A 16,553-nucleotide genomic window follows, 5' to 3' on the forward strand; every position below is an offset into this window, starting at 1 on the left:
AAAGATACCTACAGGATGTGTTTGGCTTCCTTATAAGGCTAATATAAGGCATTTATTTTTTTGCTGCTAGACATATTTATTTAAAAAAAAAATCTGGCCAATATGGTTCTTTCAACATTATGGGTTGCCGAGCCCTGTGCTAGGCCATGCCTTTATTCTCATCAAGTCTGGACCACAACAACGGACAGTTTTCGGGATTCTCGGCAAGAGCATCTAGAACAAGGGTGTCAGACTCGGGTTGGTTCGCGGGCTGCTTTAACGTCAACTTGATTTCACGTGGGCCGGACCATTTTAGATATAATATTTAGATTTTTTAAAATAAATGGATTAAAAGAACTGGATTAAATGCCCTGAATATTCAGTTTTTTATAGATGTAAAACAATGTTTATTTTAGTTTTTTATATATACTTTTAGATTTTACAAAATGATTTTTGAACTAAAAACACAGAAAAAAATAATTAAAAAATTACAATTATTGATTTAAAAGGGGGAAAATCAGGAAATTTAATATACATCTATACTCTTCATTTTAATTTGATCCTAAAACAGAAAGGCACTCATGATTTACTTTCCGGGGCCACACAAAATGATGCGGCGGGCCAGATTTGGCCCCCGGACCGCCACTTTGACACATGATCTAAAAGCTTCAGCATGTCCAGAACATCATTGGTAGGGTCTTGATGAGGGCCAAGAAATACGAGCACTGTAGTGGCTTCCATCCTCAGTCTGATTCACGACAAAGGTCTCCTACTTATTCAAAAAGGCATAACCGAACAACGACCGGCATACCTAGAGGAACAGGATTCTACCTACCTGCTCCCTGAGATCTGTAATTGGTCTGCTCCTCCAAGGACCAAACGTTCATCCACGGGTAACCGAACCTTTTGCTTAGCTGTATCAGGCGTCTCATTTCCCAGCTGAGGGCTGGATAAAACTTTAGGGCTCTTTTAAAGCAGGCCTTAAAACGTCTTTATTTAAAAAGGCTTTTAACTGTTAGAGTAAATGTTTTAATGGGTAACTGTTGTGTTATTCTTGTTTTTATCTTTGGGATTTTATTATGAAAAGTGTCATGAATAAAATTCCTTATTATTAAATTGACATTTTAATGTCTTAATTTAAGTTTTATGTTTAATACTTTTTCTGATGGTCTGGAATATTGCCTAGTGCTTCTCCGAAGGCGTAGAAGACACTAAAACTTCAAATAAAAACACAGTTTGGGCCCTGTACAGTTCAACACTAACACAGAAAATAACGACTTGAGAAATTTTACGTTTGTCAGCACTTGTAAGGCCAAAGCCTACAATCTCTCAATCTCCCACTGGGATTGTTGATAGCAAACAGCTGCATAGTAAGGAGATAAACAGCCAAATTTCATAGGTCAACATTTTAATCTCATCATCTGCACCCTGTGAATATAGCTATGTGACTTGGTTTTAAAATAAATACTAGTAATTGAAAAGTGATAATGAGATTTGCATGCGTGCATTCCGTGCACTATGATAATTGAAATAAACACAGGATTTGCATATATGGCATTCTGTCTTATATGCCATCCAGTGCATGCAATTATTTACAGGTTCTATTTTTTTGTATCAGATCTATTCAGACAACTGACTCTAAAGAGTGGACAAATAAAGCAATGCTCAAGGAGGAAAGGCTGTGGACACCAGATAATGGGATCCTATGTAGCAGGGGTAGGGAACCTATGGTTCTGGAGCCACATGCGGCTCTTTTGATGGATGCATATGAATCCTTGTATGCTAAAATATGGAAACTGCTGGTGAGAGAGCTGAGTTCTGAACACACCAATAGGAGTACTGTGGCGCCGATGCTACCTCTCGTGCCGCTGTAATCATCTTTTTACGAGTCTTCTTCGTGCATACTCTCATTGATCCTGATTGATTAGCAACACCATTACAATGTTGTCAAAAGATTTCAGTGACTTTGTGTACTTTAAGAGGTGAAATTACTATAAAGGCACACATTTTCATGTATATTTTTTCTTTTAAATTCTGAGTATGGCTCTCAAAGAATAACATTTGACAATGTTATTGTTTTTGGCTGTCTCTGTCAAAAAGGTTGGCGACCCCTGCTTTATAGCATAGAACCTAATTAGTAATGTGTACTAGTAATGTCACTGGTGCGCCTGGTGTTTTGAAGTTTTCAATATGACATTTTAGTAAAGAACACAAAGGGAAAGGATTAGCCTTTCAACTACAGTAAAACATCAGATTGACAGAAGAGACGCAGAATTTATTGTGACAACTAGGTAGCATGAAATTAGAAGTACTGTGAATAGAAATGTTTCAAAGATCTGTATAAATTCTTTTTCCTCCCATTCTCAAAGCTCAACAGTTGTCATAGTGTCAGCATGGGACATTTTCTCAACCGTCAGAAAACCACAGTCAGTGTTTATATATCAAAATTGTTAGCTTAATACCTTGGTGGATGTCCACATTGTCAGTAAACTGTACTTTAAAAAATGGGGCGCCTTAAGCAACCTTGTAAAGAGAGAACAAAGCAGAGCAAGTTAAAGGAGATAGAATCACAAATCTGGACAACAGTCACTTTTTTCTTTTTTAGGCTGACTTTGCCAAACAAATGCTTTTTTTCCTCAATGAGTTTCCAAAATGACCAAAAATATTCAAATATTAGGGTTAAATGTGCCACATCTGACAAAACCTGCGGGCAATTAAAATACATATAATTGGCCTTCCTGCAAAAAATAACTGCTCAAAGACTATTTGCAAATGATTTTATTGTGAGAAAAGAGAAAATGTTTAAACAGAAAATGACAGCGCGCGCCATTTTTGTGACTAACGGGACATTAGTACATAAGCAGCAATGACCTCAAATCAGGTACAGAGTAGCTCAGAAAATAGTCACTCTAGTTTCTCTACCTGTGTAGCATCTCCTTTCACCATTTTCAATTCCCCTTGTTGATCATAATGGCCCCTAAAATGGAATCAATTTTCCAATCAAACATCAAGAAGAGAAACATACTATTTGGAATCTTAGGTTGTCTTCACTTCATTTGGTTTTAGTCCAAAGAAACATGTTCTCATGATTATTTAAGATATATATTTAGTCAACTCTGCAGTCAAAAACACACCTCTGACCTGTGGATCGACCTGGATTCAAACCCGGGACCCCAGAGCTGTGCGGCATTATACATGTGTCAGTCAGATTCCGTAATAATACTCCACCATGAATAAACTTGGGTCTCTGTTATGGCTATACAAATACAAACACTACATGGTGAACTTCCATATAAATGGCCATCTCATGCATGAGTTGATGCACCTTCCCTGGGGAAGAGGGAATTATTTTGTGGAACCACATATTGCTGTTGTTGAAAATACATTTTATGCTGGCTGTGCGTGCATGCATGTTGACAAGAAAGTCAATCAGATTCTTGGGGTCAGGGGGTGTTAAATCATATTAGGGAAAATAAATATCAAATGTCTCATGCAGTAAACACTGAAGTGTCCAGTAATTAGCACTTTGATCCTTTTGATGTGGATCTGTTTTTAAAAATGAACAATAAATACAGGATTTGATTCAAATGTACTGTGGCGCTTTCGAGATTTAACAAAGGAATTTAGCTTCCTTCAATAAATTGGAAAGGTCAGGCTCCCCTTTTTTCTGTATCTTTATTGAAAGAACGCTCATTCAGGTCATCATTTCCCCAAATGTGTGAATGACCAGTCAATAGAATACAACTTGTACTGTAGTATAACATACTGGATTTTGCCCCACACATTTCTGCTCAATGGTGGATGAACCTCGATAAATCAAAAGCTAAAAATTTTTTTTTGGAAGCGGCATATTGACAAGCAAACAAGTGATGCAGAGGGGAAAAGGCTTCTTTTGCTCCTTAGGCCTAATAATGCATCGTAAATACAGTCGTCTGGCTATGGCAAAATTGAAATTGAACTTAAGAGTAATTCAGGCTTAAAACTTTGCCCACAAAGTCAAAACACTGTCGGGAAAGTCAGTATATTATCAGCATTCAAAAAGAAAGTCTTAAATCTCCAGTACCAAAAAATGAAAACTGTCACATTTTGTTCTCTTGCATCAAAGAAACTCAAGGATGCTTGACATCCATTATCCATTTCACATTATAAAAAATCAAGGAGAAGCTGCACACATCATGACTCAGATACCCAAAATGCCAAAACACTAAAAAGGAACTGATGATGCACATTTGAAGGATTTGTCACAGGTTAGTTTGTTTTCAGTGTGGGCAGTTGAAAATACAGTAACGTGCTTAAGCTACAACAACAAAGTATAATACTTCCTGTTATTCAAGTCTGATTTTTGTCACAAAATAATGTGGTTTCTGCAAAATTACATGGAAATTATAAAATAAAAACAATTATAGCATAAACATAATGAGCACGAATAAGAATCACAGCAAAGAGCAAGCTACGATATTCTTTTAACAAGGGAGTTTTTTTATATAACAGAATACAGCAAACAAAAGCACAAGGACATTTACCTTGTTTCACACTAATCCGGGCGCAAACTTGCGCACAAATACACATAACATTTCAAGGCCTTTGTACAATATTGAAATGCGATGGTTTTGTACTTGAGTCCCACAGCTTTCATTCTGAGATGGATGAAATACATTCAATGATGCTCTACTGTGGGACAGGAGGGACCATAATACGTGTTTTGTCAGGACTGGTAGCCCACAGAATAGAGACGGAACCTGGGGCTGCTGTTTGGATGCACATTGGGTATAGAGTGATTGAAGGAATCTTGCGCTGAGGAAGAACCAGAAGGAATGGCATTCATTCACTTTTAATTATCATATGACAAATAGATGCATAGTGCTTCGGGTTTAGGTAAATAGAGTGCACATTTCTTAAACGCATTTTGTCACACTCCTTGTTGACAGACTCCTGTTCTGTTCACTCATTGGCACCCTTGCATGAAAAGTATGACAATTTGGAGTGATCTAGATTCCTACATACATTGGTCATTAACATTGATCTTCATTAAGTCATTTTAAAAGTTCCAGATTTTTGCCCAGAATTTTATAAACCTGACGTGCTGCCAGGTTTATCTTGCCTAAAATAGTGCTACATAACAAATATAAATAGTATACCTTGTTTTAAATTTTAACCACATCATTTGATGTAAACACTCCTGGTCCTAGCACTCTATCATTGTACTGAATTGTATTGTATTTTTGTTTGCTTGTTAAAACTGTTTCAAGACTGTGGCTTTTTGTAAGGTGATACTTAAGCATTATAAGTAGTACAGTCATACCTCTACTTACAAATGTCTCTAGGTATGACATTTTCAGGTTACAAAAGCAAAATGAGTGCCTTGAGATACAAAAAAGATCCAAGTTAAGAAATCCCCCCAAAATTAAATGGATTTCCTGTATCCGTTATTTTATGTTGAAATTGTGGCGGATGCATTGATTCCCACTTTATAACCTCGCTACACTCTACTGGGCTCTCATTGGCTGTCTCACATGCCTGGGTGACCTAAAAACAACAACAACAACCACTCTCCACATTTCAAGATTCCCTTCTGTACTTTTGACTGTTGTTCGTTGTCACGGAGTTCTGACTGTGATTTTTTTGTTGAGTTGTTCCAAGTGTGAATAAACCAGCTGCTTCTGTTTTTATCATCATGTCTCCCAAGAAAATCACCAGCGCGAATGAAAAGTGGTCAGCGAGGAGCATAAAATCGAACTCCGCAATTCAGGAGCAATATAACAAGAAGACAGACGAAGAGGGAGAAGCGAGCATCCAATGACGAAAATAAAAGAAATTTCAGGAACTTTCTATCTTTGTCAAAAAAACACATCTCGAAAGTCTTCACGGGTCGTGCGATCGCCAATTTTGACAATGTTTGTTTGTTGCTTGCCCTATTGAAACATTATTAAAAGTCATCGTCTTTGAATAGTTTCCCCCCCAAAAATGTCCGTCAACCAGCACTGCAGAAGGGGAAGTTAAATCCAAGCAGATAAGAACCAGTAACTAATAAAATTACATTCCCAAAAAATCATAAAACATTAATGTTTGTGTTGGTTCACTCGCCTGACTTTGGTGCGGGCAGGCGTGGGCTCGATTCCCGCTGGTGGCGGTATGATTGTGAGTGCATATGGTCGTTTGTCCATCTGTGTGCCCTACAGCTGACTGGCGACCAGTCTAGGTCTAGTCTACCTTTCGCCCAAAGGCAGCTGGGTTAGGCTCCAGCAAACCCCGCAACCCTTTTGAGGATGGGTGGTAGAAGATGAATGAATGAATAATGTTGTTAAGTTGTTGTTTGAATTCTTAATGTTGTTTTTTAGTTGTGTGTTCTTGTGTCCGTGCGGTCTCTCTACTGTTAGAGGGTAGATTTTGTATATAGTTGTTATTAATTTTAAGACATTAATAAATAATTTTATGATCATTTTCTTTCGTGTGTGTTTCTCACATCTTTCTTACAAAATTGGGACATTTTGACCAATTTAAAAGGGTTTAGTTGGTAGTTGTGTGAGGACCGTGGAACGAATTAGAGAATTTATATAAAGTACTGCTCTACTTGCGAAATTTTCAACTTACGAAAAAAGTTCTGGAACCAATTAATTTTGTAAATAGACGTATGACTGTTTAAGTGTTAAGGATTGGTTTTGTTATATTTTTTTTGTCTGTGTGACGTTTCCATGTGATTGCCCATTGAGTTCACCTGTCGTTTCCCCGCCCCTGGTATGTCCTGATTCCTGCCTGTTTTGTGACCGAGGTGTTTCTGATTGCACAAAAAATAAACAAGTGAAAAAAACATAACAAAAACAATCACTAAGAATAAGCTGCAATTAGCTGGCAACCAATTCAGGGTGTATGCTGCCCACTGCCTAGAGTTGAGTGGGAGAGGCTACAGCGCCCTTGCAACCCTTGTGTGGGTAAGCAGAAGGGAAAATGAATGAATGGAATTTATACAAGTTAATAATGGCGGCACCATGGGAGATTGGTTAGCACATGTTTAGGGGTGCAAATAAAGTTAACCCTGGGTATGGACAAACTTATTTCATGCCACTGAAATTAGTAACCGCATTAGGACAACGAAGGAAGCCTTGATAAATTCCTTGTCTCTGTTTCCCAAGCTTTGTGACATGAGAGTTGGCTTTCAAATGAATCCCTGCTCTGCCTAAATTATATCTTGAAGCAGTTTTGGTGAAATTGCATCTTGTGAATGAGATTAAATTCTCCAAGTTCCCACTGAACCTAGCAGGGCAGTTATTCCATGCTGGTGTAATCTCCATTTAGTGCTTAAATGGCTTTTTGTGCAACAAAGAAAAAGTGCATCTTGTCCAGGTGCAGTCTACTTCTAAGAAAAAAACTTGCTGTTTACCTCCCGGTACTTTGCTACACCAGCACTTCCATACATGTGCACTCCTTTAACGAGCAACTCAAGTGTCTCACTGATGGAACTCTTATGTTGGTTGACTGAATCAGACCAGCTTTTTATGGAACCTTGGGGTTCATTTTTTTTTTTACACATAGAATGCTACAAATTGTGTCCAATAAAAAAAAAACATGTAGCTACTTTTTTTCATGCTATCAGTTAGGCCTTGAAAGATGCCTCCTTTGTACCGCAACATTGCGATGTGCAGATACGCAATATGCATATCGCAGGATGTGCAATACTTTTATTATTAGAGGTCATTATTCGTGGGACAAATTTGGCTCTTTTAATGTGTATCAGGCTCTCTGCACTTATGGTTGCCTTGCCCGACATAAAAATGCTTGTTAAGTGGTAGTATATTGATCTTTGACACTTCAAACTTGTGCTGTAAAAATATGCTTCAATTAAACAATTTAAAGACACCCTGTGTTTCTTTAAAATATAAAACCTTCAAACAGAAAGTTAGATAATTGTCTTAAATTGTTGTACTTTGAAGGGAACCAGTTACTGTATTTTCTTGCATATTAGCCGCTCCCGCATATAAGCGTACCCTTACAATTGCCTTAAAATTGTTGAATTTTACAATTTCTCCTGTATAACCTGCCCCCTGATTCAAAATGTTCACCTCCATATTCATGGTTTTAATAGGGAGTACAAATGTGTTACTTTGAAGGAAAAATCTTAAGAAAAATCATCGCTTGTGGTATTTCTGAGATACTGTATGAATCGAAAGAATCATCTGCTAGTTAGCACATTCCGAATGGGTGTTGCCTGCACGTAGACAAATTCAAAAAGGAAGTCAAGTGATCAGTACAACCAGGAAGTGTGTCCATAGCAGTATAGTTTTCACCAAGTCTCTGGGTGCAATAATAGCATGAGATACACGTTAAGCAGGTATCAAGGCTGATATTTTAAAGATCGACCGCAAGACCTTTGATCAGCCTAAACAACTATTGGGATGTGCTGACATGGTAAACACTACAAACACATGTTTCAAGCCTACTCACGTCAGATGTTAAATGGTTTTATGAGGAACATTTTGGCTAAAATAGTCTAAATGAAGAAGTGTTTCCAAACCCATTGCATGCTGAGGCATAGTTGGCATTAATAAAACCTCAAGGCACACCACAATCTGAAAATCTTAAAAGTTTGAATCTAAAAATTTCAGACCAATACAGTGGCACCTCGTCACACGACCGCTCGTCATACAATATTCTCGTCTTACGACGGAAATTTCGATCGAATAATTCGCCCGTCATGCGATCAAAATTTCGTGATGCGACCAAGCCAGGTGGCCATGGCACTGTCTTTTTTGCATATCTTTTGTGTATAACAATATTTACGAGCACCGAATGAGTTATTCAGACCAGGAAACGCACAACGCGCATGCGCGGGGAAAAGAGGGCTTTCTGGGTAATGAAGTATACTCGTGCACACAACGCCGACAGGCAATGGCACTCTTTCTCAGAATAAAACTTTACCCACAATCAATACGTGGGTAAGCTCAGCTGCTGCATTTCCTGTTATTTTTATCTAATACGAGGAGTATTATATTACTTCTCGTTCGCTGCTCATAAGAACATCGGGGGCATTGGCTCGCAACTCCCCGCAATAGCACCCCGGTAGCAACTCTATCATAGGCGCCATTCAAAGCGGATGTGAACACAGATGCTACAAGCTAAAAGGGAGCCGCTAGCCAGCGCCCCCGAAGCTCCCATGAGCAGCGGAGCGATCGCTGATAAAAGACTGCTGCTCGTTGGCTGCTCATAAGAACATCAGGGGCATTGGCTCGCAACTCCCCGCAATAGCATCCCCGGTAGCAACTCTATCATAGGCGCCGTTCGAGGGGATGCGAACACAGATGCTACAAGCTAAAAGGGAGCCGCTAGCCAGCGCCCCCGAAGCTCCCATGAGCAGGGGAGCGATCGCTGATAAAAGACTGCTGCTCGTTGGCAAGTGGTCGTGCGTTATCCGATTGTGAGGACATTTGTGTGCATCATTTTCGGAATATTTTGAAGGGAATAGTACAACAGCAAACAGTCCATCGATAGCGAACGTGAGGGTGGAGTGTTTGTTCCGTTTACGAGTGCGTTGTGTGGAAAAAAAAAACGAAGCCCCCCCGCCCCTTTTGTGCCCCTCTCCCCTCGGCGAAATCCGCCCAATTTTAGTTAGATTAAACACATTTTATTTCTATTAAACCACTAGTTATGTGTTACTTTGTTAATAGATGGGGAATTAGAAGAAATAAAACATTTTTCCAATCCAATATCCTGTTTTTGGTGTTTTTTTTCCCATTCATTTCAATGGGAAACGTCCGCTCGAGTTACGAGAACCTCGTCATACGATCTCAGTCTCGGAACGGATTACGATCGTATGTCGAGGTACCACTGTATAGTTATTCTCATGTAAGCTTTATCAACAGGAAATAAATTCATTCATTTAGTGAACCGCTTATCTTCACAAGGATTTTGGGGGGTGCTGGAGCCTATCCCAACTGACTTCGGGCACAAGGCGGGGAACATCCTGAATTGGTGACCAGCCAATCGCAGGGCACGAGAACATAGAAAACCCCTCACACCTGGGGGCAATTTAGAGTGTTCAACCAGCCTGCCAAGCATGAATTTGGAAAGAAATCGCAGTAACCAGAGAAACCCCACTCAAGAACATGCAAACTAAACACAGTAATTTTACAATGACGTAATTCTTGTAATGTTATGACTCAAAACTTTCTTGAAATATTATGGTGTATGAAATCTAGGGACATAATTTCCCACACACCAGATCATCTCTCACAGAGGTTGGGAAGGACTAAAATAAATATTCAAAGAGAAGAATTGTGATAAAATCAAGAATGTGATTTTATTTACAAAAAAATTGTTATGTGATCTTTTTGCCATATTGCCCACTTCTAGAACTTAGCCTGGATGAAACTGTATTATATGAATACAATAGGGCGATGGCGCATCAACTAAAGTCCTTCCAAACAAAACTATTTAAGTAATCTGGTGAAAAATCTTTTATTTTTTTTGTAAATTTTGCAATATATGTCCCGAAATTTTTTTTGTCCAAGAAGGCTGTGTGTTGGATGACAATTACACCAAATTTTATGGCCAATTCCCATAGAACTCTAGGCAATTCCAAATGCTTTACTTTTTCTTGCAACAGTTTGTGTTGTTTTTCTTTGTACAGGAAGCATTATTGTAATAGTGTCTTACCGGCGACGGGTGGAGGTGTCCTGAGGACCAAAGATGGCGGGTATGTTTGTTGCTTGGGAGAGAACACAGAGTGAAGGACTGGAGGAGACAGAGCAGGACAGCAGGTAAGAGATTGGCAACATCACACCATCGTGACCACCAGACAGACATGAGTCTCACAATTGGCTGTCTGTTTTGTTTTGTTTTGTTTTCTAGCCAGTTATGGAAATTTAAAACAACTTATTGCACACCCAAATTGAAGAAAAAGTTGAGATGTCAAGAATTGTTAATGTGTGTGAACTAAACAAGAGTCCATAAAGAAATGTGTACACCTGTATGTACAGGTGTTTTACAACAAGGATACAGAAAAGGTCACATAAAACTAAAGTAAGTGGCAACCTACCGATGACGACGATGGCTGTGCCAGCTAGCATAGCGAACAGGGTGAACAGTATCATATGGTAGGAGTTATTAAAGTTGTTTAGCGGAAGGTCTCCCTCCGAGTTCCCAAGCGGTGCAGCAGCTGCTATGGAAGAGAACTGGGTGAAACCACAGCCTATCAAAATGTCTTCCAAGGTGTGACCGATTAACTCTGTCAGAGCCCACGGGAAAACCAACGCCGTCAGTTTGAATCCTTACACATGCTGGCTGGGAATATCAACAACAAAGTAATACTGATCAATTACAGAACAATGTATTGCATCAATAAGGCCTTGCAACTGGAATTCTGCTAGTTGTACCAACCCATTTGGTAAAATCCTCCCTAAATAGATACAGAATTTGATCTGACATTATTCTGCTGCTGCAAGAGGCTTTAACTCAGATAAACAGCCATGTGATCTTTACAATGCGTTTCACAATTAGAATACTAGGCATATAAATTCAAACTAATTATGGAATAACTCTGCTTGAATCATTTTCAGAAGGCAACCTCATTGTAACTTGCCATTAACCCTTAGAGGAGAACTGACCTTGCATGATTGCACCAGGCTCAGCGACTGTGATTGGGATGATGAGATTCTGACTCGAGGATGCGCTCCTGATAGTAATTGAAGTAGAGCCAGTTGCTCCAAGGTCCAAAGCCTGTATGGTGTACTTTGAGTGAGGTGGGAAGGCGCTGTTTGCCTCAATTCGTTGAATACCAATGTTGGGAGAACTACAGACCACCTGGCACACAGAAATACTGTACGTATGTGTTTCCATATTCTTTTTTTCTTATACAGAGGAAGTTATAAATATATATGGAAAAGGCTCTGACCTCCATGTCAGCTAGGGCAGCAGCTGGACCAAAGATTGTGAGCTCTGCAGATGGGTGCAGGTTGGAAAGCATCAGCTCAGTCAAATCAGAGTAAAGGCCGGGCTCTATGGGCAGTGTGGCATTGACCTGTGCCCCAGAGAAGATGCTGCCCTGCAGGCCGACCTTCACTAGTAGTTTGGTCATGGACATACTCAGAACTCTGGTCAGCTGGTCTGCCATTGGCTCCAAGGTCATGGAACATGTGTACAGGCCTGTGCCAAAGACAAAAGGTAAACAAGACTTTGACCATGACAGACTGATGAGAACCAACTCATTCGGGTCAAAACTACTGCTCTTCAAATAAAAAAAAAAGACTGGTAATCAAAAAGGTGGCCCGGTGGCGCGAGTGGTTAGTGCGACAGCCTGACAGCTCTGGGGTCCTGGGTTCAAATCCAGGTCATTCCATCTGTGTGGAGTTTGCATGTTTTCCTGCATGGGTTTCCTCCGGGTACTCCGGTTTCCTCCCACATTCCAAAAACATGCATGGTAGAACGGACACTCTCGCCTCTGGCCTAGAGTCAGCTGGGATAGGCTCCAGCAACCACCGCGACCCTAATGAGGATATAGCGGTTCAGTAAATGAGATGAGATGGTAATCAAAAAGCGAAAGTATCATCTTCAAAGTGGGACTATTGTTTTAACCAATACATTAGCAAGTGAGTGTCAAGTCGAACTCGGCTCTAATCTCTGAAATTGTAGGTGAAAAGTCAGTTCTGTCACACGTTCTTGTTAAGATCTCAATTGGAATTAGTAGAATGTGTGCAACCTTGACCATGTTGTGAATTCCCTCAAAGGAGTCCCAAACACAAACACGTTTTCAAGCATTAGGGAGCCTCTGCAGCTCAATTCATCAACCTGGCACCTTTTTATGGGAGCTGTTTAATACACTCCTGTGGCCACGCAGATATTGATTATAGGCTGTAAACAGTATACACCTGCCCCTTGTCATGGAGAATGACCACGGCGTCCAAGTTTAGTTTGAAAACAATCTTGTTCTACAAATTCATGACATTAAATCTATCAAAACACATTATATCTGAGAGGCAGTGAAAAGTCAGATTTACATACTTCTTAGAATACAATTATGATACATGGCCTTGCCAAATTCCCTAGTGCTCATGGCAATGAAAATCTATCAAGACATACCTATGTTGGGATCAAAGCTGGTATGTGTTTTGAAGACACTGCTAGCAGGGAAATCAACAGTGTCACTGGTAAAGCTGAGTTCGCAGGTGACAGAGGTTTCTGGTTGTAACTGTGTAATGGCTTCTGTCTGGATAGATGAGCAGGTTCCTACAGGATTTAGAACACACATGTAGATGCCGAGTTAACTAAATTACAGAAAACAATGGAAAGGTGGTAGGAGCAATGCAGAAAGCGTAAATAGATGAGTTATTTAAAACACGTTACGATTAATGTATTCTGAATTCAAAATGTCGCAGAGAAATGAGCAAATTCTGTTATTCACTTCAATTAGTATGAGTGCCAAAAGGATCAAAGTAAGGAGTAACATTGTTTAGGGGTCCATGTCAACAGTTAGCCATGCTTATGAGTAACTTTATACCAATGAGATTGGTTCCTTGTTCTCTGGTAGTGAGTAGGACCTCAGTCTCTTTTCCAATTCTAACTGGTAAGGACTGTGCAATTGCAGATGTCTTTGTAGCAAATTCCACTTTAACCTAAGATTCAGGAAAGAAAGAAAAAATCCAGAAACATACAGGAAAACATAAAATAAGAACATTTCCATTTTAGTTCTCCCAGAAACCATTTAGATGACAATTTAAAAGATTAATCCCAAAGAGACAGAAACATGTAGCAATACAAAAAGGTCCATAATTATTGGGACAGCGACAAAAAACAAATTAAACGAGCAATATTTGTTTTTACTGGAGTCTTTCCGCTTTCTTTGACAATATTTCCATTTAGTAAGTCAGGCGAACAATGTAGGAATGACAACAGTTAATAGCTGCCGTTTGTTATGGAAACCATAAATAATGTGACAATTAGCTTGAGTTACCATATTTACTCGCATATAGGGCACCCGCGCATATAAGCCGCACCCTAAAAGCTGCCTTGAAATTTTTGAATTTTACAATTTCTCGCATCCCATTTACTTTGATTTGCTTTGTACTTTGTCCTTTTGCTTTGTTGTTCTGTCTAATCACCCTCTGCCACTGTCACAATGAAATTTCCCGAATACGGGATGAATAAAGTTATCCAATCCAATACAGTGGTACCTCGTCATACGACCGCTCATCATACAAAATGCTCGTCTTACGGGGGAAATTTCGATCGAATAATTCGCCCGTGATGCGGTCAAAATTTCGTGATGCGACCAAGCCAAGTGGCCATGGCATTTTTTTTTTGCATATCTTTCGTGTATAACAATATTTACGAGCACCGGATGAGTTATTCAGACCAGGAAACGCACAACGCGCATGCGCGGGGAAAAGAGGGCTTTCTGGGTAATGAAGTATACTCGTGCACAGCTCAGCTGCTGCATTTCCTGTTATTTTTATCTAATACGAGGAGTATTATATTACTTCTCGTTGGCTGCTCATGAGAACATCAGCGGCACTGGCTCGCAACAGCATCCCCGGTAGCAACTCTATCATAGGTGCCGTTCGAGGGGATGCGAACACAGATGCTACAAGCTAAAAGGAGCCGCTAGCCAGCGCCCCCGAAGCTCCCATGAGCAGCGGCGCGATCGCTGATAAAAGACTGCTGCTCGTTGGCAAGTGGTCGTGCGTTATCCGATTGTGAGGACATTTGTGTGCATCATTTTCGGAATATTTTGAAGGGAATAGTACGACAGCAAACAGCCCATCAATAGCGAACGTGAGGGTGGAGTGTTTGATCCGTTTACGAGTGCGTTGTGTGGAAAAAAAAACGAAGCCCCCCGCCCCTTTTGTGCCCCTCTCCCCTCGGCGAAATCCGCCCAATTTTAGTTAGATTTAACACTTTATTTCTATTAAACCACTCGTTATTTATTACTTTGTCAATATATGGCGAATTATAAGAAATAAAACATTTTTTTCAATCCAATATCCTGTTTTTTGTGTTTTTTTCAGAGAGTTGGAACGAATTAATTTGTTTCCCATTCATTTCAATGGGAAACTTTACCTCGAGTTACGAGAATCTTGTCATACGAGCTCAGTCCCGGAACGGATTAAGCTCGTATGTCGAGGTACCACTGTATAACCCGCCCCCCCGTGATTCCCAATTTGCACCTCCATATTCATGGTTTTAATAGGGAGTACAAATGTGTTACTTTGAAGGGAAAATCTCAAGAAAAATCATCACATGTGGTATTTCTGAGTTACTGTATTAATCAAAAGCACATTATTAGGGTAAATATCCTAAGGAAGTTAATAAGCCTGTCTTTGTAAATGCAAAATATCAAATTATTCAATTTGAAAAAAGAAATAAGTCTATCTTGATGAGAACCTGATGCTTTCTAATTACAGAAATTCCAATTTTCTTACCAGAAGTTTAAGATGTCGTGGCAGCGATATTGCTTCTAATGTCAAAATATCTCAATTCTTTCGATGTTTCATATTACTCCAATAGTTGTCACTTTCGAACAAGAAATAAAAAAGAAAAAAATCAAGGTGGAATTTTTTTTTGGGTCAAAATTAAGGCTACTCGCGCTTAGCGAAAAAAATGTAGACGCAGTGCCCCACCTCACTAAGATGGCTGCACCCCGACCTCCCTAAGATGGCCATGCACCGACCTCCCTAAGATGGCCGTGCCCCGACCTCCCTAAGATGGCCGTGCCCCGACCTCGCTAAGATGGCCGCGCCCCGACCCCACTAAGATGGTCGTGCTCCGAGCAAGCAGTGACGGGAACGTTTTACGTTTTATGCAAAACACTTTTTTTCATGATTTTTTCATAGACGTCAAAATTAATTTTGTTTAGCGTTTTCAGTTTATCTTTTCTGTATTTGGAAATAAATGACCGTATCGGCATTCAATTGCAAGTCGTGTTTTTATGCGCATTTGAGCCGTACCCTCATCATTTTTTGTCCGCTGCCTGCACTGAAAGCAGGAAGTATTTTTTTTTTGTGTGAGCAACCCGTCAGGCATTTAACACAATCTATTTCTGGTAGGTGATGTTAGGCACATTGGTTTATTCGCATTTTTATCTCAGTGGCATATAGCTCGTAGTTGATTCTAAGGGAGAACAATAACAGACGTGATTCAAATTTCTGGAGACGGAAGGAGAGATTACAAGAGAAATCTAACTAGAATTTTAAGAAGGTTGATTAGAACCAAACCAGGAAAACCATGACTTCCAGGGCGTGGCCGGATGATTCGCCTAAAGACGTTTCGCCGACGGACGTTTGACAGACGGACAGGTCGCCGAATGGACGTTCCACCGAACGGGCATTCGGCCGAACGGACGTTCCACCGAACGGTCATTCGGCCGAACGGACGTTCCACCGAACGGTCATTCGGCCGAACGGAGGTTTCACTGAAACGGGATTCGCGCGCTCGCCCCGCCCCCGGATCGTGTGTGTACAAGTTTTGCAACCCGCCATATACGGCCCGTTAGGATTTTTAATCCGGCCCGCCGAGTAGGTAAATCATATCCCTACGGTCATCGGAGGGGTTTCTCCCCGGGAACAGTGCTTCGTGGGCGGATTTTAATG

General features: G+C 40.2%; 1 protein-coding gene across 3 annotated transcripts in view; it reads right to left on the minus strand.

The window, feature by feature from the left end:
* Positions 1–2,742: 2,742 nt before the first annotated feature.
* nup210 (nucleoporin 210) overlaps positions 2,743–16,553 on the minus strand; it is a 70,178-nt gene continuing 56,367 nt past the window's right edge. Inside the window, exons 34-40 of one of the 3 annotated variants that reach the window (XM_077608386.1) lie at positions 13,466–13,580; positions 13,048–13,194; positions 11,864–12,114; positions 11,577–11,772; positions 11,009–11,128; positions 10,627–10,704; positions 2,743–4,773 (exon numbers count right to left, since the gene is read on the minus strand). In XM_077608386.1, coding sequence (XP_077464512.1) covers positions 4,685–4,773; positions 10,627–10,704; positions 11,009–11,128; positions 11,577–11,772; positions 11,864–12,114; positions 13,048–13,194; positions 13,466–13,580 — 996 coding nt within the window. In that variant the 3' untranslated portion in view covers positions 2,743–4,684. Of the gene's footprint in view, positions 4,774–10,626; positions 10,705–11,008; positions 11,132–11,576; positions 11,789–11,863; positions 12,115–13,047; positions 13,195–13,465; positions 13,581–16,553 lie in introns of those variants that run through there. The other 2 variants (XM_077608378.1, XM_077608394.1) reach the window with 2 other exon arrangements.

This window comes from Stigmatopora argus, chromosome 1 (assembly GCF_051989625.1).
Source record: "Stigmatopora argus isolate UIUO_Sarg chromosome 1, RoL_Sarg_1.0, whole genome shotgun sequence".
In the NCBI taxonomy this organism is placed as follows: Eukaryota; Metazoa; Chordata; class Actinopteri; order Syngnathiformes; family Syngnathidae; genus Stigmatopora; species Stigmatopora argus.